Here is a 25,213-nt window from a genome sequence, read left to right as displayed (position 1 = left end):
ACACACCCCAACCACGCTGCACAGAGCAGCTCACACAGGGGCAGTCACTACTCCGGCAGCATCTGGGCAATAACACACCCCAACCACGCTGCACAGAGCGGCTCACACAGGGGCAGTCACTACTCCGGCAGCATCTGGGCAATAACACACCCCAACCACACTGCATAGAGCGGCTTACACAGGGGCAGTCACTACTCCGGCAGCGTCTGGGCAATAACACACCCCAACCACACTGCACAGAGCGGCTCACACAGGGGCAGTCACTACTCCGGCAGCATCTGGGCAATAACACACCCCAACCACGCTGCACAGAGCAGCTCACACAGGGGCAGTCACTACTCCGGCAGCATCTGGGCAATAACACACCCCAACCACGCTGCACAGAGCAGCTTACACAGGGGCAGTCACTACTCCGGCAGCATCTGGGCAATAACACACCCCAACCACACTGCATAGAGCGGCTTACACAGGGGCAGTCACTACTACGTCAGCGTCTGGGCAATAACACACCCCAACCACACTGCACAGAGCGGCTTACAAAGGGGCAGTCACTACTCCAGCAGCATCTGGGAAATAACACACCCCAACCACACTGCAGCTTACACAGGGGCAGTCACTACTCCAGCAGCATCTGGGAAATAACACACCCCAACCACCCTGCACAGAGCGGCTCACACAGGGGCAGTCACTACTCCGGCAGTGTCTTGGCAATAACACACCCCAACCACACTGCACACAGAGTGGCTCACACAGGGGCAGTCACTACTACGTCAGCATCTGGGCAGTAACACACCCCAACCACACTGCACAGAGCGGCTCACACAGGGGCAGTCACTACTCTGGCAGCGTCTGGGCAATAACACACCCCAACCACACTGCAGCTTACACAGGGGCAGTCACTACTCCGGCAGCGTCTGGGCAATAACACACCCCAACCACGCTGCACAGAGCGGCTTACACAGGGGCAGTCACTACTATGTCAGCGTCTGGGCAATAACACACCCCAACCACACTGCAGCTTACACAGGGGCAGTCACTAGCAACAACACAATGTAGTATTCACTTTATTGTCTAATCCTGAACTGCAGCATCAACTGAAAACCCAACTATTACAAACACCTAGTACCGTAATGTATTACATACTAGGTATTATAAACAAGGATCCAATCTGCAGAAGGTGACCCCTGAACGTGAACTCGAATTCTCTCCATCCTGATGTTGACAGGCGTTGCCTGCCCGTGCCAACAAACCGCGCTCTCACAGGCTGTGATTCAGTTACGGCCCATACACACTGGGCGACTGAGCTGAAAGATGTCCAGTGTGTACGGACCATTGATGAGCGGCGATGTGCGCTCCCGCATCATTGACGGCCTGGCCGCTCATCTGCTGGTATTACCAGCAGATGAGCGACGGGGTGGATGGCTTTCCATCGCGTCCTGCTGTGGAAAGTCGTCCATCCTGGGGAAAATCACTCAGTGTGGTGCGTAAGCACTTACCGATGTTCCTCCTCATGGTTGTCTATACAAGCAGGGCAAAAACACCCAGTGTGTGTGTATGGACCCAGTGTGTGTATGGACCCAGTGTGTGTATGGACCCAGTGTGTGTATGGACCCAGTGTGTGTATGGACCCAGTGTGTGTATGGACCTTTAGAAAGACATTGGCAATCTTCTGCAAATCCGAGTACAGTTTCCAAAGTTAAGACAATACACATTTGGGGTAATTCTCACTCACTAAGCAGCGAATGTTTGCTGTGCCTGACAAACTCTACGACCGTTGGATCGTTTATCCCATACAATGCCAATAACCCGCTGTTTTTGGGGTGCGTGCTACAGGACTGACTCTTTATACTTTGGAAACAAACAGTTCGCTCTACTAGTACTAACGCTCAAAAATAAAAAGACTTCTGAACAAATAAAACAGGGCCACAACCATAACCCACTCACTTCCACCTTCCTCCCGCAGTGACGGCTGGGATAGCCAGCGTTTCCATGCTGGCATTGTGTGACTATGCCTATTCTCCCTTTGTGATCATTATAACAATCAACGGCACAAGCATTGATCACTGCATGTCCTGTGTGCGTCAGACAGGAGGCGATAACCCAAGGCAATGCTCGTGAGCTGCGCTGGGTCATTCCGGTTCAGCTCCTACAATCCAGGCCGGTTTCCCAATACGGGAATTCCCCGCACACATTGCAGCCAAACCAGCACCTTTTACGGCCTGTCTGCTGCGGTGTGGATGCTCTTCCAACACATCGCACCTGTTAATGATGAACAAATAGTTCCACTGTTCTGAAAACGAGACACTTGGATCGTTCTCTTGCTTTCTCGTGACGGCGCACAATAGGTTAAATGTAAAAAATAAAAAAATGACACGCTGGATATGTTCTTGGTTGCGTCTTAGCGGCTCCCACGTTGCAGTTGTCTGCATATTTCATTACTAAATGATTTAGCATCTAAGTATCTTGTCCCAGTTGGGATTGTTAAATCAAATCAGGTCTTGTGCGAATATCAAGAGACCTGGCACAGATCCTGCGATGAAGAGATTCAGACTACGGAGAACGTCCTACTGATGTGCGCACACTAAACAATTACTCTTGCATAACAATTCTACCAACCGCCCAACAGAAAGTGCCAGTTGCAAATTATTTTAGGGATAGTATAATATATATATACAAGCCTCCCGATGTATCTGTAGATGAATTGATCTGCAGATAGATCTAGAAATGTGTCCGCAACCTTAAGGTGCCCATACACCGGCACATGTGATCCTCCAATCCCCAGACGATTGAGGCGAAACGATGGTGGAAAGAGGATATTTAGCATGTTAAAAAGTGTTATTCAGCAATGCCCGCTGGCATCGGGGAATCAGGATTTTTACGTAGTGACGGTCAGAGGATTGAGCCAAACCTCTGCAGGTTTATGGGCCCCTTTAAATATATTATTATGCACCTTCGCTCACCCCTGTTACTTATACTAAACACAGTTTTATTTTATGGGTTTCGTTCTATCTCTTTTACCAGGAGTTCTGTAGGTACTCTTTACTCAGAACGGCGATTTTGATCGTGGGCATCGTTAGTAAAAAATCGTGGCCATCTCGGGCATTGAATGCACTAAAAAATCAGGTGCGATGCGACCGACGCGATGCCCGCGATTTCCCATAGGGAACAATGTTAAATGTCTCAATTGACCCAATTTTCCTGTTCAATGCCTCAATTGACCCGATTTTTCCATAGGAAACAATGTTAAATGGCCCACAGAGGCCAAATAGGCACCCTGAAGTGTGAAATGGCCCCCACAATTGTTAACGCCACCCCACGATCAACGTGAACCCGAAGCGTGGCGAGCACAGCGAGCCCGCGAGGGGCGGCGGTACGCGTCCTACGACCTTTTCATACCCCCACTATCCACGTCGGCATGGAGTTGAGAATAGAAAGTGTGGCGAGCGCAGCGAGCCACCGAGCCCGAAGCGTGGCGAGCGCAGCGAGCCCCGCGAGGGGACGCGGACAGCTGTGAAGCCCATGAGGGGACGCGGATACCTGTGAAGGTATCCGCGTCCGCTCGCCACGCTTCGGGCTCCGTGGCTCGCTGCGCTCGCCACACTTTCTATTCTCAACTCCACGCCGACGTGGATAGTGGGGGTAAAAAAAGGTCGTAGGACGCGTACCGCCGCCGCTCGCCACGCTTCGGGTTCACGTTGATCGTGGGGTGGCGTTAACAATTGGGGTGGCCATTTCACACTTCAGGGTGCCTATTTGGCCTCTGTGGCCCATTTAACATTGTTTCCTATGGAAAAATCGGGTCAATTGAGGCATTGAACAGGAAAATTGGGTCAATTGAGACATTTAACATTGTTCCCTATGGGAAATCTCGGGCATCTCGTCGGTTGAATCGCACCCGATTTTTTAGTGCATTCAATGCCCGAGATGGCCACGATGGGCGCCCTTCTAGGTAAAGAGTACCGTTCTGTATCATCCAGGAAGAGTCATCGACAGTAACTCAACAGTCAGAATTCAACGTTCCAGCTATTGAGTGTCGGAAAGTCTGTGTATCGGCGAAAACGGACGCAGATTGTCGAAAACCAGACGTGAGTGGCCGTTTCCGACAAAACCGATCCGACCTTAAAAAAAAAAAAACTGATCTGACACCCTTTAATGCTGCCATTAACGGCAGCATTGAATAGGTGAGTGTCGATATTTCCCCTATCAGAAAATATGGGCACATACTGAATACCCCCTAAAGTTGTTTTTTTTGGATGCCAGAGAAGACACAGCTCTGATAAGTGTGCTGGATAGGTTTATGTTAAGGCTATCACTATAAACTATGGGTCCAATTCAGACTTGATCACTTCTGTAGAAATTGGCACAGTGGAATATTATCGACACACTGCGCATGCTTATGACCCGTATTACACATAAACACTAGCAAAGAAATAATGGTACTTTTTGATTCGCTGCTAGCCGTTACCATGTGATTTACAGTAACTGTCCATTTAATGGAAGTGTTAAGAAAAACGCAGGTGTTCCCCCACCAAAAAAAAAAAAAAACGTCACTGTCAGGGAAAGCGCAGGCGTTCCAAAGCCTGTTAGGGCAGTGATGGCTAACCTCGAACTACACATCCCAGCATGCCCTACATCATTTTTACCATGGTCAAATAGCAAAACTGTAGCAGAGCATGCTGGGATGTGTAGTTCAACAACCGCTGGAGTGTCAAGGTTAGCCACCACTGTGTTAGGGGAAGGTGAGTGACATCAGCACCAGGCCGGATATGGCTGTTTTCATCGCAGCCACCGTGTAAATCTTTGGTTACTCTGAGCCCGCGATGACTGGTGCCCGGTGAAAAACTCATTCAATGGCGAGCCTCAAATGAAGGATTTTGGTAATTTCCCCTCGGCTACGGATTCTACGCTAAGTACACATACATTCACACGGCAAACACATTAACCCACAAGGCGGGATTTCACTACAGCTATGTGGCGTCTACCTGTCTACTGGAAGCCGTTAATTCGCTCAGCAGAACAGAGAATATTGGCACTCAAATGGTTAAAAAGTAGAAATAAATATGAAAAATGGAGAGTATACCTTGTGTTTTTAACTGGTCTAGTTCATCCTTTAAAGATTTGATTTCCAAGTCTTTGTTGGCTGTGACGGGTCCGTCTACCGCGGCGTACTGCAGAGCCTGGACAGCCTGTGTGGATTCTACAGAGAGAAAGTTACTGTAGTCAGGGGATATAATGGGCACATTATTAAAGGACCTCAAGATAAAATACTGGGTTGTTTTATCATTGTTGTTCTATAACACATTCATATCAGGCCCCCCCCCCCCAAACCACAGCAGTGACAGGTCCCCGGTCGTGGTACCTTGCAGTTTTCGGCTCAGTTCTACTTTCTCTTGTTCGAGGCGCCGTATCCGCCTCTCATACGCCTCCGTCGCTAAGCTATCTTCTAACGTCCTCTGAACATTGGCATCGAGGTCTGTACTGGATCGTGTCGACGCGTCTCGCAGTGAGCTGGTATCTGAAAGTACACTGACAGAAAACACGGCAAATTCATAAACGACCAAAAACGCTCTAATATATATAGGGTTACCAATCAGGCGCACATGTAGAGTTCACCAATGGTCACATTTTCCAGAGCACAATGGTGATGCATTGTGACTAGCTCAAAGACATTTTGCCACATACCTCTGAAACCAGCTCTTAACTGGCATTTTTTCAAACCCAGCCTGTAACTTGACAGGTAGGAACCGATTGGCTGCTGTGTTATCATCGGACACTTTATCACTTCCTTAGGCTTAATAAATCTGCCCTTATATGTGGTTTGGGATGGGCAGTGGGATTGGCACAGTGGGGAAAGGGGTGTTATGGTGGGCATAGGACATGGCACTATTTTGTTAGGCAGAGGGCAGCGTATGACAGAAATTGGGCGGTATATGGTGGGTATGAGGATCCTTTGACCTCAGCCGAGCCGATACGCCCAATGTTCCCTTTTCCGCCATGCTCGGCGCTTAGTAATAACGGAACGTACTGTGCACATCACATTATTATACCAATACCTACCACCCTCTGACCTATCCTCATGCACTGCAAAAACAGGAGGCGCAAACTCATAATACGGGCGTAGTATGTTCAACGTCTTACCAGTTACTTGTGTAAGTGAACCCAACGAACGGGAGGTGGTGCCCAGAGAATCCAGTGTGAGTTGATGGAGGCATCGTCTCCTACAAAGCACAAAACACAGAACTAAACGGAGGATGCAGTAAATCAAGATCTTATAAATCATTTACAATAATAAATTCTACTTCCAGGGCCACCACAATGGTTTCGTGATAGACAAGGTCTCAGTCGACAGTCAATTAGGTCGACGAGCACAATGTCATTCACTCGGACTGATGGCATAGGCCGTTGGAGACATGCAAGGGGATGGAGCACACAAATTGTGGGTCCACCTGCTCCGGTGTCGACATTGACATAAATTTTTTTTTTTTAAACTCAGGTCAAACTTTTTATGTGTAAGCTTCTGTATACCACGCTCCCCCAGAATACATTGCTTCTCTATATTTATTTATCCACCGTCCAACCCTATCCACGCAGTATACGGTCACTAGGCCAATATTCATTAGGTCGACACATGAAATAGGTTGACATGGCTGAGGTCCACAGGGTTGGAAGGTCGACATGATGAATTTTTCAGGGTTTTTTTCAGCGGACATGTGTCGACAGGCGGTATTTCATGCCCTATCATTCACTACGGCGTGGTGTGAGAATATAATAGTGTACCAAGTGTAGCTAGGCACTGTGCCCGAAGCATGGCCAGCGCAGTGATCTATGCAAGGGGACATGGTACACGTAAATGGTATCCATGTCGACATTCGGGACAAAATACGTGAAAAACTCATGTCAGCCTTTTGACTGTCAACCTTGCCACCCTGTCAACCTTAGTCATGTCGTCGTATTTCAGATGTCGACCGAAGACCGGTTGATCTTCCAATGACCCATTCCCATCCACACTAGCTGGCATTTCTGGTGAGAGGCCGAAACGGAGCGATATATCAATCCAATCCGCCCAATCAGATGACATTCCACAATGTAACGCGTATCGGGCAGCGTGAGCAATCCGCGATGTTGGAATGAATCCCCGTCCCTTCGGCGTGCACCCAGCTTTAGCGGGAAACGTTCAGTTATAGGTGGGGGTCAAACAGGAATATTTTAGAGAACGGGTTGGAGTAGCTCTAGATCAGGGGTAAAGTGGACTTACACAGTTTTTTAAACAATCATCGTCCACATCAAAATTGGACGTGTCGGTCGGGCTGCTGACTTCCGGGATGTAAGGTGCTTCACAGTTCCGAATGTTATCCCAGTCAATACCGACAAAGAACGGGTGATTCTTAAAGTCCTCTATTCCATTTTGACCCAAACGGTGCTCCCGGCTGCAGATCAGCCGCTTTATTAAATCTTTAGCGTTTTCAGAGACGTCAGCCAACTGACACGGGAACTGGAACCGCTCCTGCAAAAAAAATCATTCAATCATTACACCGCTGCATGATAAAAGGTCAATGCAAGTATTAGCTACTTGGGGATGCTTGTGATGGATGGTGCCATGACTAAGGTCCAAGGAGAGACCGAAACATTGGTGATTATGCAGTCGCTTTGAAGAATAAAAATACCTGGTCTCATGGACAACTACACCAAGCTTTGGAGGACAAACCGTGAGTACATTGGATACACATACATACATACATACACACACACGTACATACAGTACACGCATAATATATATATATATTTTTTTTTTTTCAATCCACACCCCTGATTCGCGCTTAATTTAAAGTTATATATGCTACTGAGCACAATACAAGGCAGCCTTATCCACAACATTCCCTGTTGGCACTGGAAGACACGCAGGGTATATAGATGGGTCCGGTATGATATGCCGGCAGTCGGAATCCCGGCGGTCAAAATACCGACGCCAGAATCCCGACCACTGCAATGCCAACAAGGGGGGGCCATGGATCGCCCCCCTTGCGGGCTCGCTACACTCGGCACACTATTTTATTCTCCCTCTATGGGTGTCGTGGACACCCATAGAGGAACAAAGTGGCGGCATTGCGGCGGTCGGGATTCCGACCGCCGGGATATTGACCGCTTCCCATATAGACAATTGGACAGTGGCGCTCTAGGTAGGAGGTCCTCTATACACCTCAACTGGTGTCAAAAGTATTCTATAAACACAAAAGTCCATATCAAAAGTTATTTTTCTTTATTAAAAAGTATGTTTCAATAAAAATGTTGAATGACGATATTTGTTGTGCATTTATGATAAGCCTCAACCAACGCGTTTCGTCCCCTATGGGACTTCTTCAGGGGATTAGTTACAAAGTGTACAAGAAGATAATTAATACATCGGTATGTACATGGAACAAACGTGGTGAGATATCCATTTTTACCTTCTTCAAAACTTTAAGCGCATTACTGGGTGTATTTTAGGAGGTCATAGATTTGCATTTAAACATTGACGGGGAGATGTATCAAACCTTCTGCAGAGGATGTGGGGGATGTTCTCCACCACCCAATCAGAGTCTAGCTATATTATTTATCTAGTACAGAATTAAAATGAACAGGAAAAGAACATATGCGGATTAGCTACTATGGGCACTGTACCCAACTTTCCTCTTCGGGAATGTTTGATGCACCATCCTCTAAGGGAGTCTGATTGTTCAACGGTGGCAACAAGAATGAGGTACCCACCTTGTGGTTCATGATTTTCCCATAAGTCTCCACTAGGGACTCTGCATAGAACGGGGTTTCTCCATACAGCATTTCATACATGCAGACGCCAAGGGACCACCAGTCACACTCCGGTCCGTACTTCCCTTTCCCATCTTCCATAGCTTGGAGGATCTCGGGAGAGATATAGTCTGGGGTTCCAACAGCCACCGAAGACTGGACCTAGAGAGAGGACATTTGTCAGTGCAGTGCGGAGACTGGGAGGAGACGAGTCCTGATAGAGAAGTTGTACTGTGCTTCGTCTAGACATTTGTACCGTTGGTACCCGGTGCATTCTGGAAGCGCAGACAAGGCCCAATGACCGTGCAAAAGCATCTGAGCAGGCCCCCGGCATTGTCATTACTTTTTGGTGTGTGAACCTAAAAGTGCTCTGCGTGCAAAGGCAGGCGCGGTGGAGGAAAACAAGGTGCGCCAATTATCCATGCACCATTGGCTCAGACTAATAATCGCCTAACCATTTACTCAAATCTAGATCGGTCATATCACAGCTGATGCCCTCCAATCGTGGAACCCTAAGCTCCTGTAGAACAAGCCACTGTCATGTGCCTGGTACGTTTTACAACTTCACTCTAGGCCCTTTGTTTTATTTTGTTGAAGCTTAAAAAAAAGACCACAGTAGCAGCAACACAACGAAAGCACAAGTAATACTAACATCATTAGGCTCGGTAATTGGAGAATAAGCCACAAGTTCCTAGCAAAAGTAAAATAAATAAAATAATCATTATTTATCTCAATTCAGGAGTCAAAAGAATTAATAAGATCAAGAAATATTGACATTCTTTTTTTTGTTGATCATGTTGGGGGGTTATACAACGGACGTTTCACCATAACGGACGTTTCACCATAACGGACGTTTCACCGTAACGACGTACGTTGTACCCTGTGTGTAAAGTGGGGCATACATCTCAGCAATGATTTCCCATTCTGCCGATACCAATCGAAACCACTGCTCAGTGGCCATAGAGGATTGGTAATCTGTACGAAAATACAGCATATTAAAAATCTCATCTCAATATGTTTGATTTTCCTGACCCAGGCATTGGGAGAACAGGGCATTGCCCAGACAGCTGCCTGATGTACGAGTCCCATTTGTCGTCGTAAGTTACAACTGTACAAACAATATCTTTTAAGTTTCACACCAATAAGGTGTAATGGAAATCTCATATGCAATATTACCGCTTGGTAAAATGTTAAATATATGCTGCTATACGCAAGTCCAGCTATAAACACAGAGATAACTTACTGTTCCATCTTCCATCAGCTTTAGACAGGAGCCAAAATCAGCCAATCGGATGTGTCCGTTCATGTCGAGAAGGATGTTATCTGGCTTTATGTCTCTGGAAGAAGGGGAAGAAGCACAGACTTAGGTTCATAATAATATAGATTAGGTTTATAATAAGAAGAATTACATTTATTAGTCCAACGACCAGTGCAAGGCTGATGGCATGTTATCAATCAGAAGCTGAAAAAACATACATGTAATGTACCATACCATATACATGTATAAATCAGATTTTGGTGAGTGTTGGGGTTCTTCCATGGGGGGTATCCTAAGTAGCAGTGATCCCTCAGGAAGGATCTTTGGGGAGGTGTCAGAAGCCCAAGATAATAATTATGAACTATTAAACTCAACCTTTGAAATGGTCTCCACACGCGATCCATAAACCAGACAACGGATGTGTTCAGTCTAGTATAACCTCACTCCACTCACAGCCATCCCCATGTCTAGTATAACCTCACTCCACTCACAGCCATCCCCATGTCTAGTATAACCTCACTCCACTCACAGCCATCCCCATGTCTAGTATAACCTCACTCCACTCACAGCCATCCCCATGTCCAGTACAGTCCTCACTCCACTCATAGCCATCCCCATGTCCAGTACAGTCCTCACTCCACTCACAGCCATCCCCATGTCCAGTACAGTCCTCACTCCACTCATAGCCATCCCCATGTCCAGTACAGTCCTCACTCCACTCATAGCCATCCCCATGTCCAGTATAGTCCTCACTCCACTCACAGCCATCCCCATGTCCAGTACAGTCCTCACTCCACTCACAGCCATCCTCATGTCCAACACAGTCCTCACACCACTCACAGCCATCCCCATGTCCAGTACAGTCCTCACTCCACTCACAGCCATCCCCATGTCCAGTACAGTCCTCACTCCACTTACAGCTATCCTCATTCCAGTACAGTCCTTACTCCACTCACGGTCATCCCCATGCCCAGCACAGTCCTCACTCCACTCACAGCTATCCCCATGTCTAGTATAACCTCACTCCACTCATAGCCATCCCCATGTCCAGTATAGTCCTCACTCCACTCACAGCCATCCCCATGTCTAGTATAACCTCACTCCACTCATAGCCATCCCCATGTCCAGTATAGTCCTCACTCCACTCACAGCCATCCCCATGTCCAGTACAGTCCTTACTCCACTCACAGCCATCCCCATGTCCAGTATAGTCCTCACTCCACTCACAGCCATCCCCATGTCCAGTATAGTCCTCACTCCACTCACAGCCATCCCCATGTCCAGCATAGTGCTCACTCCACTCACAGCCATCCCCATGTCTAGTATAACCTCACTCCACTCATAGCCATCCCCATGTCCAGTATAGTCCTCACTCCACTCACAGCTATCCTCATTCCAGCATAGTGCTCACTCCACTCACAGCCATCCCCATGTCCAGTACAGTCCTTACTCCACTCACAGCTATACCCATGTCCAACAAAGTCCTCACTCCACTCACAGCCATCCCCATGTCCAGTACAGTCCTCACTCCACTCACAGCCATCCCCATGTCCAGTACAGTCCTCACTCCACTCACAGCTATCCCCATGTCCAGTACAGTCCTCACTCCACTTACAGCTATCCTCATTCCAGCACAGTCCTCACTCCACTCACAGCCATCCCCATGCCCAGCACAGTCCTCACTCCACTCACAGCTATCCCCATGTCCAGCACAGTCCTCACAGCCATCCCCACATCCAGCACAGTCCTCATTCCACTCACAGCTATCCTCATTCCAGCACAGTCCTCACTCCACTCACAGCTATCCCCATGTCCAGCACAGTCAAATCTCCACTCACAGCCATCCCCATGTCCATCACAGTCAAAACTCCACTCACAGCTATCCCTATGTCCAGCACAGTCCTCACAGCCATCCCCACATCCAGCACTGTCCTCACTCCACTCACAGCTATCCCCACATCCAGCACAGTCCTCACTCCACTCACAGCTATCCCCACATCCAGCACAGTCCTTACTCCACTCACAGCTATCCCCACATCCAGCACAGTCCTCACTCCACTCACAGCTATCCCCATGTCCAGCACAGTCCAAACTCCACTCACAGCTATCCCCACTTCCAGCCCAACCATAGTCATGGTTGCAGATTTCCAGTTTATATTAGGAACTACACTAGAACAGAGGTAGGTAACACTCAGGGTTCTCCAACCTACATGTTCAAGCGGGCCTTGCTTAACCTAGAACCAGGGAAAGCCACCCTGCTGTTTTATGACTACAAGCTCATACATCTGCCTTGGGACTTCTAGGATAACATCAGTGGTTACCAGCTGGACACATCTACTGGAACTTCGGAGAATAGGGCAGAGGCCAAAATGCAGATTTATTGGGGTTAATGAACTATTTCTAGAAGAAATGTTATGGATACTCATAAAATGAAATGTCCACCGTCTGCAATACTGACATGCCGCATAATGTTATGCCTGGGAATTTCTAGGCATTTTCTTCCTTTTGGCATAAAGCAGAGCTGAATCACCAGATCACTAAATCACTTCTGCAGCAGTGTCCAAGCCAAGCTCAGGGTAAAATGGTAAATTTAAAGAAACAGTGCCCACAGGATGAAGGGACAGGGCAAACGTCACCATACCGGGCAGGGGCAGCATACACTACCCGTTGCGGCTGACTTGCACCTAACAAACCATCGGATCTATAGAATATGGTGAACGATGGCAAACCTATCATTGATGGTAGGTCTATAAATCGCCGGATAGGGATGATAATTCTATAATGTTTGCCCAGCATAAGAGAGTAGACTAATACAACAAAGGAAAAATCCAGAATTTGCGCCACAGCGCCACCTACTGTTACCTCCAGTACTGTCCTCCTCAAGCAATACACATCCTACAGCTGAGCTATATACATAATATACTGTATATACACAATTATCCAGCAAACAGCAACCAAAAAATCATCCAGTTCTAGCCAATCACAACACTTGGTTCTCGTTCAGAGTCCACCGCCGTAGCCACCAAGTTTAGCAGTAGTTGAATATTTTAATGCTCTCATTGGCAATCAACCGTCATAACATGTGAACGTCTCATAAGTCTCATTGATGTTCTAATTCTCTGATTGGCCACAAGTGGTACTATGACTCTGTGAATGTCCAAATGATGTGACTGGCTTCAAGTCCAACTACCCCTGTGAATGTCATGGATTGGCTGAAGATTGATCAAGCTGTAGGTACCTCCTAATGTTCTGATTGGCTATGGACATCGTTAGGCTAGTAAAAGCCGCAAATACTACACTCACAGAAACAAACTGAAAACAACTACACAGTTCCCATGGTCATAGTGAAAAGCGCTGTATTTTAGGATCTGTATGTAAAATAGTAACAGGGTTCCGTGAAACATGAGGCTGGTAATGGGATACAGCGGCCAGGAAGGTGAGAGAGGATTTACTGGCGATGTGGCCTCCTGTCATGTGATCTGGGGATTCCCTTAGCACCCGATACGCTCCTGGGACCGGCAGCCCTGTAAGGGCAGGTGGGTGATATTATTCTGTAGCCCCTTTACTCTCCTATGAAGTCTGCTTTGTCGGACACACCTGCACCAAACCGGTTATAATGGAGAATTGGCCTCAGTGTACGAATAGCACATATCAGAGAACATCTGCCACACGCACTAACAGGCCTCAATTTGGATGTATGTATGAGTGTGGTATATTAGGCCGACACAAAAAGGTTGACACACACAAGAGTGACAGTGAAAAACGGTTGACGCGGAAAAAGTCGAGACATAAAAAGATCAACATGCGCGTTTTGCACTTTTTATGGTGTCACCATCTGTACTTGAGCACGTGGACCCCCCCCCCCCCCCCCCCCCAATTGTTGTAGCAGGTCCGATCGCCATGCTTCGGGTCTGGTGCCTCGCTATGTGTTCCGTTTCCAACCGAAGCCCACGTGGACGGTAAAGTATAAAACCGTACAATTTAAAAATGAAAAAAATTCCTTCCCTCAAAACTAAATGCTGACCTTTATTTATTCTGTCGGCCGTGGACGTGTCAACATTTTGACAGTGTCAACCATATGGTGTAGACCTATCAACCGGATCCCAAATCCGACTTGAATATAGGTGAAATGTTTTCCCATGTTCTATGGAAGAAGGGAAAACATTTCCCTTGTTCCATACACAAAGGTTCCACATTTAGGAGGAAATGTACTAAGATGGGAGTTCTATTTCCCATGGGATGTTGCTAAGGGCAACCAATAAGAACCTACTTATTTATTTAGCACCTTCTAGAATTCCAGAGCCTTGATGGCTAACCTTGACACTCCAGCGGTTGTTGAACTACACATCCCAGCATGCTCTGCATCAGATGGCCAAATAGCAAAACTGAAGCAGAGCATGCTGGGATGTGTAGTTCAACAACAGCTGGGGTGTCAAGGTTAGCCATCAAGGTTCTTGAAGATCATAGATAGTATCTGATAGGTTGCCGATAGCAACATCCCATGAGAAATAGAACTCCCATCTTATCCCCTCAATGTCTATTTATCAGCACAATACTTGCACATAAAGTTATTTGTGGGGGGGGCTGGGGAGCAGTGGTGCAAGTAGAATTTTTTTCTTGGTGGTACTGATAGCCTCCAGCAAAAAAATGGGTGTGGCCATGTGTCATGAGGGGGCGTGGTCACACAAAGCTAGAGGAGAGACTAAATGACAATAGTAGCATGGCATCAGGAGACAAGGAATGAGAAACAGGGAATGACTGGGGGTGGGTTGGCTCTTGCTTGGGGGAGAGCCGGGCAGCTTATGCTTACACTTGTGGAGCCTGCTCTTCATGCTGTCAGCGCCGCTGATACCTGTCAGTGTGACAGGCTAAATCAGCAGTAGCCTTAGCTGCATACAGCACCAATCATAACGCTGGGTGGACGGGCTGCGGATGCATTATATTTAGACTTAAAATAAAACTAGAATTGACAGTGGGTCAGGGGGTAAGTGGTACTGTGTACTTGCAACATATTTCTTACAGGTACTCCGTACCACGCCGTACCCCCTTTACTTGCAACACTGCTGGGGAGATAAATAATTGGCTGCAGGCCCCTCCTGCACAAGGAGGAAGCCCCTGGACCAGCTTTGGCCAGGACAGACCCAGAGACTGCAGAGACTGTGATGCATCGCTCGCTCCCAGCAGGCAGCATGGAAATCAAAGTCTTGAATTTCTGCCTAAGAAAACACGGAGTATTTATAGCTGCCGGGCAGATGGCGTGTACCAGTCATACAGCAAAGCAGCTCAGTATAGCGATTATGTGCACTCATGGCGGCAATGGCCATTGTGGAACACATGCAAGAAAAAAAACAAAAACCTGGGATAGTTTTTCATCAACCCTTTTAATGATTAATTCTAGCAACACTAAATATAGCAATATTCTATTACTGGGACAGGATATCGCCCTGTTATACATCTATCCCGGATACTATAGCGGCGCAATTGCACTGAAATGAGTAATGCTTGGGGGGGGGGGGGGGGGGGGGGTGCTCACGTCTGAAGATCAGGGGATTACATTTCAGATTAGTAGAAGGTTAAACCGAGGAGGGGGGGCACATCAAACCTTGGAGAGTGATAAAGTGGAAAGAAATAAAGCACTAACCGATACAATTAAAATTGCTACAACTGCAGCGTAATAATGTCATATTTCAGGTACAGCCTTACTGCTCAATACATCCTGTGTCATGTGCCTGTGGTTGCTATGGTAGCCCAACACTATAAAATTAGAAATCAAAGGAGGAGAAATTGTAAATATTCAGACTCTTCTTATAGCTGTCACAGCGATTTAGGTTATAAATAAATAATAAGCAAAAGTGGCTACAAGTCTGTAAAAAGACTACAGAGGACTCGGTCACAGTCTGTGTGCGGTTCTACGAGTGTCGAGAGCGCAGGAATGCCGGTCAGTGGAGACAGTGAATTGGCGCTATCAGGGTGATTAGACCAGCTTATCACACGCAGAACAGATCTGTGGCTCCCGGCCAAAGATTAAATAACTAAAGACAAGCACCAGTCCAGCTAATTCATGTCAGAGTGGTCTGGCATGGTGCATTACTGGGCGGTAAGGGCGAGAGGCTTGTAAGCTCCTTAGGAATGCCGCGTCCATCTGTCGGTGCCATCTGTCACGATGGGTTGAGATGGAATCTGAAGCATTTTCAGCTGTTGCTAGGAAAAGATCTAAATGACACCTCAACGTTCCCCTATGTAAAAGGGGGTGCAAATCAGCCACAGGAAATAAGGCCACAATATTGTAGAGCGGCCCCTGTAGATGTGACATAATAGGGCACCGAAGGCTTCTACACGGCTTGGCTTAGAAGGGTTTATTGTCAATTATAAAGGGCCGGAGGAGCCAGGTTTACTGCAGGACAAGGTCCCTGGTCGACCTGCTCAGCAGTAATCCTATAGAGAACCTCCAGCGGACAGTCCGTATGGAAGAGGCGCACTAGCGGCTCGCTGGTCTTTACAGTGGGACGAGAGCACAACAATCTATCAACATTTCCCAATTGGAGAACATGGATTTGCATTTTTTAAATAAAGAATAGACAATAACCACATACGTAGTGAATATTGTCAGTGGTGGATACGGACAATACCTAAGGAGGAGCAATTGTGTAAACTGGGAGACAAATGAGCCTATAACTACATCAATGTTTTCGGTTATGGATTATTAGTGTCTAGCTTCACAGTCAATAGGTCGGCACAAGACCGACACATGAAAAGGTCACTTTTATTATGTCAATGTCGACACCTGAGCACGCGGTCTCCCAATTAGTCTAGCACATTGGGTCGGGTGTCTTGCTCCGCCCGACACACTTTACCGTTCCCAGTCGGAGTCCATGTGGTTGTTGAAGTAAAAAAATCAGAAAGAAAGATTTTTTGAAAAATTGTGAAAAATTCTTGTTGATATTATCATGTCGGCAATTGTCATGTCAACGTTTTTTTGTTGTTGCGACCTTATGTCGACCTTTTGTCAATGACGCCCCAGTGCATGTTGACCTTTTGGTGCCGATCTAATGACGCCTTGACCCATCATCCGGATCACCTACTCTTCCTGCGATAGATACCGGCTGACGTCACACACCCTCCCTGAAAACGTCTGGGCACGGCTGTGTTTTCCCTGCCACTCCCATAAACCACCTGGGAGACACCCACAAAGGCCGGCTTTCTGTCAATCAACTTGCGACCGGTTAGCGATAAAAAAAAAAAGATGCTGGATGTTATCGCTGTTAGGTCTACGCACTACAATCCATACTCATGCAGTCAAATGATAATTGGCCGGCTTGATAATTTGCACAACAGTGACCAGGTCTGAATCAGGCCCTTAGTCAGCTGCTCAAACTAAATAACGATCATAGAAACATATAAATCACACAAGAGGAAGCAGCTCTGCGGCAGACGTTTTACATAGAAAAATAGGAACATTTCATGTGAATTTAAATCTCAGGTCCTCTGGAGTGTCCCATTCTCTTGTAAAGATTTGTTTTGTTCCTTAATGTCTTTCAAGGCAGTTTTCCCTTTCATTTTTTAAAAGAGTTCCTTAAAATCTGTGACCTGTATGTGTCATTCCAGGGAGGGGATATGGTCACTAGGTCGAAAAGCATTAGGTCGACATGCAAGAATGTCAACATGGGGTTAGGTCGACAGGATCGTTAGGATGACAGGGTCATTAAGTTGACAAGGGCACAGTTGACAGTCAAAAGGTCGACATGGGCTTTTTTTTTGAGCCGACAGGCGATATGTCATGTCCCACCATCCACGAGAGCGTGGTGGGAGAATAAAATAGTGTGCTGAGCGTAGCGAGACACCGTGCCCGAAACATGGCGAGTGCAGCGAGCCACGCGGTGCTACGTTTCAGTGTCCATGTTGACTGTGTAGACATTCGGGTAAAAAAAAACCATGTCGACCTAATGCTTGTGTCACCCTAATTGACCCTGTCGACCTTGAATGAAAAATTGGCAGGAATCAGGCCCCTGTGGAACTACAAAACACAGCATGGCCGAACAGTAAATCTGTGACAAAACATGCTGGGATATGTAGTCCCACAGCAGCTGGCAGGTTCCCGGCCATGCCAGGCATATTGAATATAATACTGTAGATTACAATACTTTTTGTGAAGATTAAATAATCCATTATGGAAATATTAACTACACCATACAAGGGAGCTGCTGAAGATACAGCGAGGGGTCTGCAGGCAGCAAATTATTGCTTAAGAAAGGGTTAATTGAAATCCCTGACACTCTCTGGCAGTAGACTGTTAACATTTGCCACAAATTTACCTCAGAATCTTCCAGTATGTAAGAAAATACCATTTAATTGCACGGTATTAACCAATTTTATGAAAACCACACTCGCAATTTTCCAGAGAGGACACGGCAGAATAAAAGTACAAAAGAATGGAAATACTGAGGAGAAATATGTTAATTAACTGTGTTTCGTTAATAAAACGAATTCCACAGAATCTAATAAAAGTGGCTGACATCATACTTCTGGATTTAGGAGCTGTAAATCCTTTAACGGCTGAAGAGACGGTATACCGCCAAGATGGCACCGGCACTAGAAGGTCTGATTATTAAAACAGCTAATGACCTAATTAAAATCACTTAAGATTGCTGCAGCTTTTAAGGCGATTTACAAAAGTCATAACACAGCGCTAATTAAAACACCACGCAGATCAATTAGAGGATTCCGTGACCCAGCTTCAATGCTCTCAGTGTATAACCCTGTAGAATGTGTTCCATGGACAAAAGCCGCCATTTGTTCTTATCCTCTGGACAGGAGGAACTGTAGGGCAAAAATTTTGGTACTTCCTCGTCTTTGCTGCCACCACTTACACTACGAAACCTCCGTAGCGTACGGTGCACCATCCTGGGTCTACGCCACCATCTATTGCCTTTAGTACAGTTGTGGCGAGCAAAGCGAGGTCGTGAGGGGACGATGATGATATTCAGAAAGCGACTAATGTAACTGGCGCAAGCGGTGGCCGCAAAGATGAGGAAGTACCAACATTTCTTATTGTGCAATTCTGAAAAAACAATTAACTTAAGCAAATTGTGGTTATATCTCATCGTTCATTATGTGGAGTGGGATAACATTTTATCACTGGATGCCACCAGCAGTGAATTAGCTATTACAACAGTGATGGCTAAACTTGACACTCCAGCTGTTGTTGAACTACACATCCCTACACATCAAAATTGATGCAGAGCATGCTGGGATATGTAGTTCAACAACAGCTGGAGTGTCAAGGTTAGCCATCACTGTATCACAATGACCATAAATTAATTTAATGGTCTCTGGGCCACCAACCAAGGGCACAACTGTAATATCCTTGAGGTACCACTGAATTAAAATGATTTGGGCCCTGCAGACTTTAGTGGCCCCTAGGCCCTACTCTAATGTGATAACCTCTACAATATTTCTATTAGACATACACTGTTACTAATAACTGTAGTTGCTGCTGCCCTATTATGATGTATATAGAACATCCAGGGATATGACAACACATTCCTCATACTGGACATCCAGGAGTCAGATACATGTGTGGCCACACAGGAACCAGGTCTGGTTTGGCCGAGCGACTGGGTCCGCCCAAGTATGGGCAGGTTACTGACTGTACGTGTAATCGCCAGGCCTCACTTATAAACATTTACATTTTGTGGGTTTAGTTGTGCTCTGAAGTAAAGGTTTCAATCCAATGATTCCTCAGAGGGCTGGTAATGTCTATGCCATGGGTATAGAAGCAGAGGAAGCCCCGATAGCCAAACTAGGGGTTTATTTCCAGAGATGTCAGGCTGTAATATCCAGTGATTCTCATCGTGTTTATCGGCCTAATTCAGACCTGATCGCACAGCTGTTAAGCAGTTGAGATGGAAACAGGCTGGCCAGAGTAGACAACACACACCCTCCCCTAAAACACTTGGGCACGCCTGCATTTTTTTCTGCCACTCCCATAAAACAGCCAGTTACCGCCCCCAAATGTCAGCTTCCTGTCAAACACCTTGGGAATGGGCAGCGATCAAAAAAATCATCAGGATTTCATAGCACGAAGGCCTTGCGCATGCGTCCCGTACACATCCGCAGTCTATCGATGATTGGTCGCTGTCCAAATTTGCGCAGCAGCGATCGATTTTGAATCAGGCCATATGTCCGATATTTAACAGTTATGGGCTATCAAAAGCCATGAATATAAGGGTAGACAGACAAGTTCTGATTCCAATGTATCTGTGGAACTACAAGGCTCAGCAGTCTATGGTATTTTCAGTCCTGCCACGGAGACAAGCCTGAGTTTATTCAATCTGTTGTTCCTCAGCCGTTGTAGAACTACAAGCCCCAGAATGCCCTACCGCCCTGTCATCTGCCACCACAGCAAGATCTCGAGCAGCCATAAAATCTGTATCTAAGCAGCAATCTCTGGACCGGTTTAGTGTTTGCATCAATGAATTGTGTGTTTTATTGGCGGCTCTTCAACTGATAACTGATCTTAATTGGCTGTAATGGGCAGTAGCTATTACTAGACAGCGATTCAACGCCTCAACGCAGACCAACAAAACACGCGCTTGCAGTCCGTGTGGATGGACATGAAGTACAAACCAACCAACCAACCAGATTTTAACTATCATTTTTCAAACACAGCCTATAACATAGCAGTGAGGAGCTGACTGGCTGGTACTTTGGGACCTATTTACTAAGCGTTGGAAAGAGATAAAGTACCCACCAATCAGCTCCTAGTAGCCATGCTAAAGACTGGGTTTGAAAAATAACAGCCAGGAGCTGGTTGGCTGTTACTTTATCCATCTCCAAGGCTTAGTAAATAGGCCCCTTTATCTCTCTCACAGGCATAGTACATAGGCCCCAAGCTCTGTAATAGTGAGGCGAGTTTAGGCAACTTGATCAACAGTGTATGAGGGCATCTCACGGTTTTGCACAGAAACATTGACCGTGTGATTGTTGGAGCTGCAGCTCTGGTACTCCAGGCTACGAGCGCGGCGCCTCCCTCAGGGCCAGGACGGCCCACCAGCTGAAGCAATGGTGCTTAGAACTATCTTCATTCTAGAAGATTATTATAAGGCGGGTAAATGTGTATAATGAGGCAGAGACATGCGGTAAAGCGGAGGAGTGTTAAGTGTTAGCGCACACACTATACTATAACAGCGGCCATGGCAGGCCGCAGCCCAATAAACCCTCACAGCTGTGGAACACATCTACTGGCACAGAATCTCCGGCATATTAAAAATGGAAAAAGAAAAAACTCTTTTATTGTTTTAATATTTTCAGCGGACAATAAAAAAAGGAAATCTAACATGTCATCAGCCGGCTCTGCAGCTCGTCTCCAGCTCTCGCACAGGTTTAATGGTGGCCATACAGTGCTGCGATGGGGTCTGAATCGGAGGTCAGATCTGCATGTGCGGGACCCCCCATTGTACCCGATGGGATGTCAAGCAAATCCGTTTTGGGCCGATTTCTCGGCTTCGGGTGAAATTGACCCAAATCGGACTAGTGTATGGGGGCCTTTAAGTTAACGCTGTACACGGAGCAGCTAAAACACCACTAATTCAGTCTACATCAGGGATAGGGAACCTTTGGCCCTCCAGCTGTTGTTGAACTACACATCCTAGCATGCCCTGCTACAATTTTAGCATGGCCAAATAGCAAAACTGTAGCAGGGCATGCTGGGATGTGTAGTTCAACAACATCTGGAGGGCCAAAGGTTCTCCATCCAGCAGAGCAAGCATTTTTTGTGAGACATATCAAGGTAGGCTTCTGTGGAATTACAAGTCCCAGCATGCCCTGATACATTTGCAACATGCGTTCAGAGCACAACATGGCAGCATATGCCAGGGTGTGTAATTGCACATGTTGTCTACTGTATGACAGCTAATAAATTCATTAGGGACTAGTGGCACCAATGAGGCGCAAGGCATCATTAATAGACAACGCTCTCATTTGTGGGAGCCATCGGTGGGTGTGGCTTAAGTCCCGTACACACTAGAGGATATTGTGTGTGGATAACCCTGTGGCCGGGGTTGCCTAGTGTGAGTGTATACTTGTGCTTAAGTGGCACAAACCCACAAAATACAATGCCAGAATGCACAGCCCATCTGTAGAAAAGGTGAATTGTATTTGTACATAGTAAAAGGCAACTAAATCCAACAGTTCATATTGTAACAAATGAAACATAAGATACAACGTACGGCTTACTTCCCACAGTTATAAAGTAACATCTGGCTGGGTATTTCACTCTCATTTCATCACAATCCGTAAAAGCCACATACCCAGTGAGTATTAGGATGCCGATTAGAGAACAAAAAAGAGATAAATGGCAAAGCAAAGCATGTCAGTTATGACTGCAATGACACTACTGGCCACGCCTGTGTGTTCGGATGCACCAATCTGTACAAAGCATTTCTGTACATGAAAAGACTGTAAGCCAATCACTCTGCATGCATTGAAGCAACCCGCGGCAGCGCACCCAGATCCCCAGCAAACTGCGGCAGCGCACCCAGATCCCCAGCAAACTGTGGCAGCTCACCCAGATCCCCAACAAACTGCGGCAGCGCACCCAGATCCCCAACAAACTGCGGCAGCCCACCCAGATCCCCAGCAATCTGCAGCAGCGCACCGAGAACCCCAGCAACCTGCGGCAGCGCACCCAGATCCCCAGCAATCTGTGGCAGCGCACCGAGAACCCCAGCAACCTGCGGCAGCGCACCCAGATCCCCAGCAAACTGCGGCAGGGCACCCAGATCCCCAGCAAACTGCGGCAGCGCACCCAGATCCCCAGCAACCAGCGGCAGCGCACCCAGATCCCCAGCAAACTGTGGCAGCGCACCCAGATCACCAGCAAACTGCGGCAGCGCACCCAGATCCCCAGCAAACTGCGGCAGCGCACCCAGATCCCCAGCAAACTGTGGCAGCTCACCCAGATCCCCAACAAACTGCGGCAGCGCACCCAGATCCCCAACAAACTGCGGCAGCGCACCCAGATCCCCAGCAATCTGCAGCAGCGCACCGAGAACCCCAGCAACCTGCGGCAGCGCACCCAGATCCCCAGCAAACTGCGGCAGGGCACCCAGTTTCCCAGCAAACTGCGGCAGCGCACCCAGATCCCCAGCAACCTGCGGCAGCGCACCCAGATCCCCAGCAAACTGCGGCAGCGCACCCAGATCCCCAGCAGCCTGCTGCAGCGCACGGAAAACCCGTGATCCCTAGCAACCTCACGAATTTTGCTTGAGCCCATGAGATGGCTGCTCCTACTATGTGTAGATATGAGGGTATAAAAATTATTACATATGATCTGTAACTAAGAAGGTTTCTATTTTTTTCAGTGTATGGTCCTTTAAGAAGATCACCCCTAACTTCCCCTTTAAGAAAGCTGTCAGTTATCAGCATACAGTTATTTCTGGCTTTCAGAGATATAGTCATCTGTGTGCAACCGGGGGATAATTCTCCGCTGTAATAGACCTGCCAGGGGGTGGATTACACTCCTGCATGGTACACATTACACACATTACATTCCCGTATATACACTGGTCATGGAGTTGGGGTATTTCCCCTACAGGACAACATGCAGCTCAGAGACTTCATCCCTGTAACACAAATAATTGCGATTTCATGCGTCATTTGTGCAGCCGCCGATGGCAGCCATCATTCCGGATAAAACCAGCTGTGAAAGTGCAAGCGGAACGATTAAGCAGCTTCTTATGTTCGGTGTCTGGAGTCTCTGCGTTGAGAGAGGGAAGGGGAAACCATCTGGGAACGCGTCGTGTGATGAGAGACCGCAATGTCTCACTCACTCTGCAGAACCAGTGCGAGCAGCCAGACAAAGGACACTCACCGACCACTGCCCTACACAAAAAAGTGTCTGCTTAACTATTATTCAATTGTGGATGTCTAAGTGGAATTTCTGCAGCTTGCTTCAATCAGTTGTCAATAGGAGTTCCCATAATTCAGTGATCGCAAACCATCTGTGCACAACTCCATTTCATCAATCTCAAAATAAATTCACCTGTCTGTGAGAGTTTCCTTGGTTTGCAAACAAGAGCTTCATCATGAAGATCAAAGAATATGCAAAGCAATGCAGGAAATGGTTACAATTCCCATCATGGGAAGTGTAACAGTTTTCAAGACTTCTAATCAAACTTTGCCCAGTCTATCAGAGAAATAAAGAGAATATGATGTAATGGCGAATTTGCATAGAACAGGCAACACTACATCTGTGCGACAACGGATCATGTTAGGACGAGGCCACCAAGAGGCAACTGCGATACGGTCTTCCATTGCAGAAATGGGAGAAATAACCTAAAGCACAAAAGCACTTTCCAAATCTGTTTTTTACAGGAGGGAGGTGAAGAGTAAACGGTTATGGAAGAACGTGTCTAATACAGGAGATTCTATATTAGGTGGAGGAAACTATTATGCTCCTATTAATCTAAGAATCAGCTGTTTATCATGAATACTGATAGTACGACGCTGGATCCTCACAGGAGTACACTCCCTGCCAGGCAGTGTGATGGCTGGAACATAGTGCTACAGGCAGGGGACTGGAAAACAAGTTAAAATAAAGGGAAACATGGGCGGAGGGAAATGTAATGAAGTCTGCATTAGATCCAGGACTTGGAAGATGATTTATATTCCAGCAGCACAAAGACAAAAGCCAAATATTAGTGTCTTCAATGCAAAAAAAGGAAAAAAACTCAGTGTCACAAATTGATCCAATCAGAGAGCAGGCCACAGTTCCATCCCACACGTGATCCAATCAGAAAGCAGGCCACAGTTCCATCACACACCTGACCAATCAGAGAGCAGGCCACAGTTCCATCACACACACACACACACGTGACCCAATCAGAGAGCAGGCCACAGTTCCATCACACACCTGACCAATCAGAGAGCAGGCCACAGTTCCATCACACACACACATACGTGACCCAATCAAAGAGCAGGCCACAGTTCCATCACACACCTGATCCAATCAGAGAGTAGGCCACAGTTCCATCACACACCTGACCAATCAGAGAGCAGGCCACAGTTCCATAACACACACACACACATGACCCAATCAGAGAGCAGGCCACAGTTCCATCACACACCTGACCCAATCAGAGAGCAGGCCACAGTTCAATCACACGTGTGACC

General features: G+C 47.0%; 1 protein-coding gene across 7 annotated transcripts in view; it reads right to left on the bottom strand.

Moving 5' to 3' along the window:
* CDC42BPA (CDC42 binding protein kinase alpha) overlaps window positions 1-25,213 on the bottom strand; it is a 109,983-nt gene that overhangs the window by 62,949 nt on the left and 21,821 nt on the right. For all 7 annotated transcript variants that reach the window (XM_083175519.1, XM_083175525.1, XM_083175522.1 and 4 more), the window contains exons 5-10: window positions 10,028-10,121; window positions 8,746-8,946; window positions 7,256-7,504; window positions 6,139-6,218; window positions 5,360-5,526; window positions 5,081-5,197 (exon numbers count right to left, since the gene is read on the bottom strand). In XM_083175519.1, coding sequence (XP_083031645.1) covers window positions 5,081-5,197; window positions 5,360-5,526; window positions 6,139-6,218; window positions 7,256-7,504; window positions 8,746-8,946; window positions 10,028-10,121 — 908 coding nt within the window. The remainder of the gene's footprint in view (window positions 1-5,080; window positions 5,198-5,359; window positions 5,527-6,138; window positions 6,219-7,255; window positions 7,505-8,745; window positions 8,947-10,027; window positions 10,122-25,213) is intronic.

Source organism: Crinia signifera, chromosome 3 (assembly GCF_055691185.1).
Source record: "Crinia signifera chromosome 3, ASM5569118v1, whole genome shotgun sequence".
Classification (NCBI taxonomy): Eukaryota; Metazoa; Chordata; class Amphibia; order Anura; family Myobatrachidae; genus Crinia; species Crinia signifera.
This window is presented reverse-complemented; position numbering and strand designations above follow the sequence as displayed.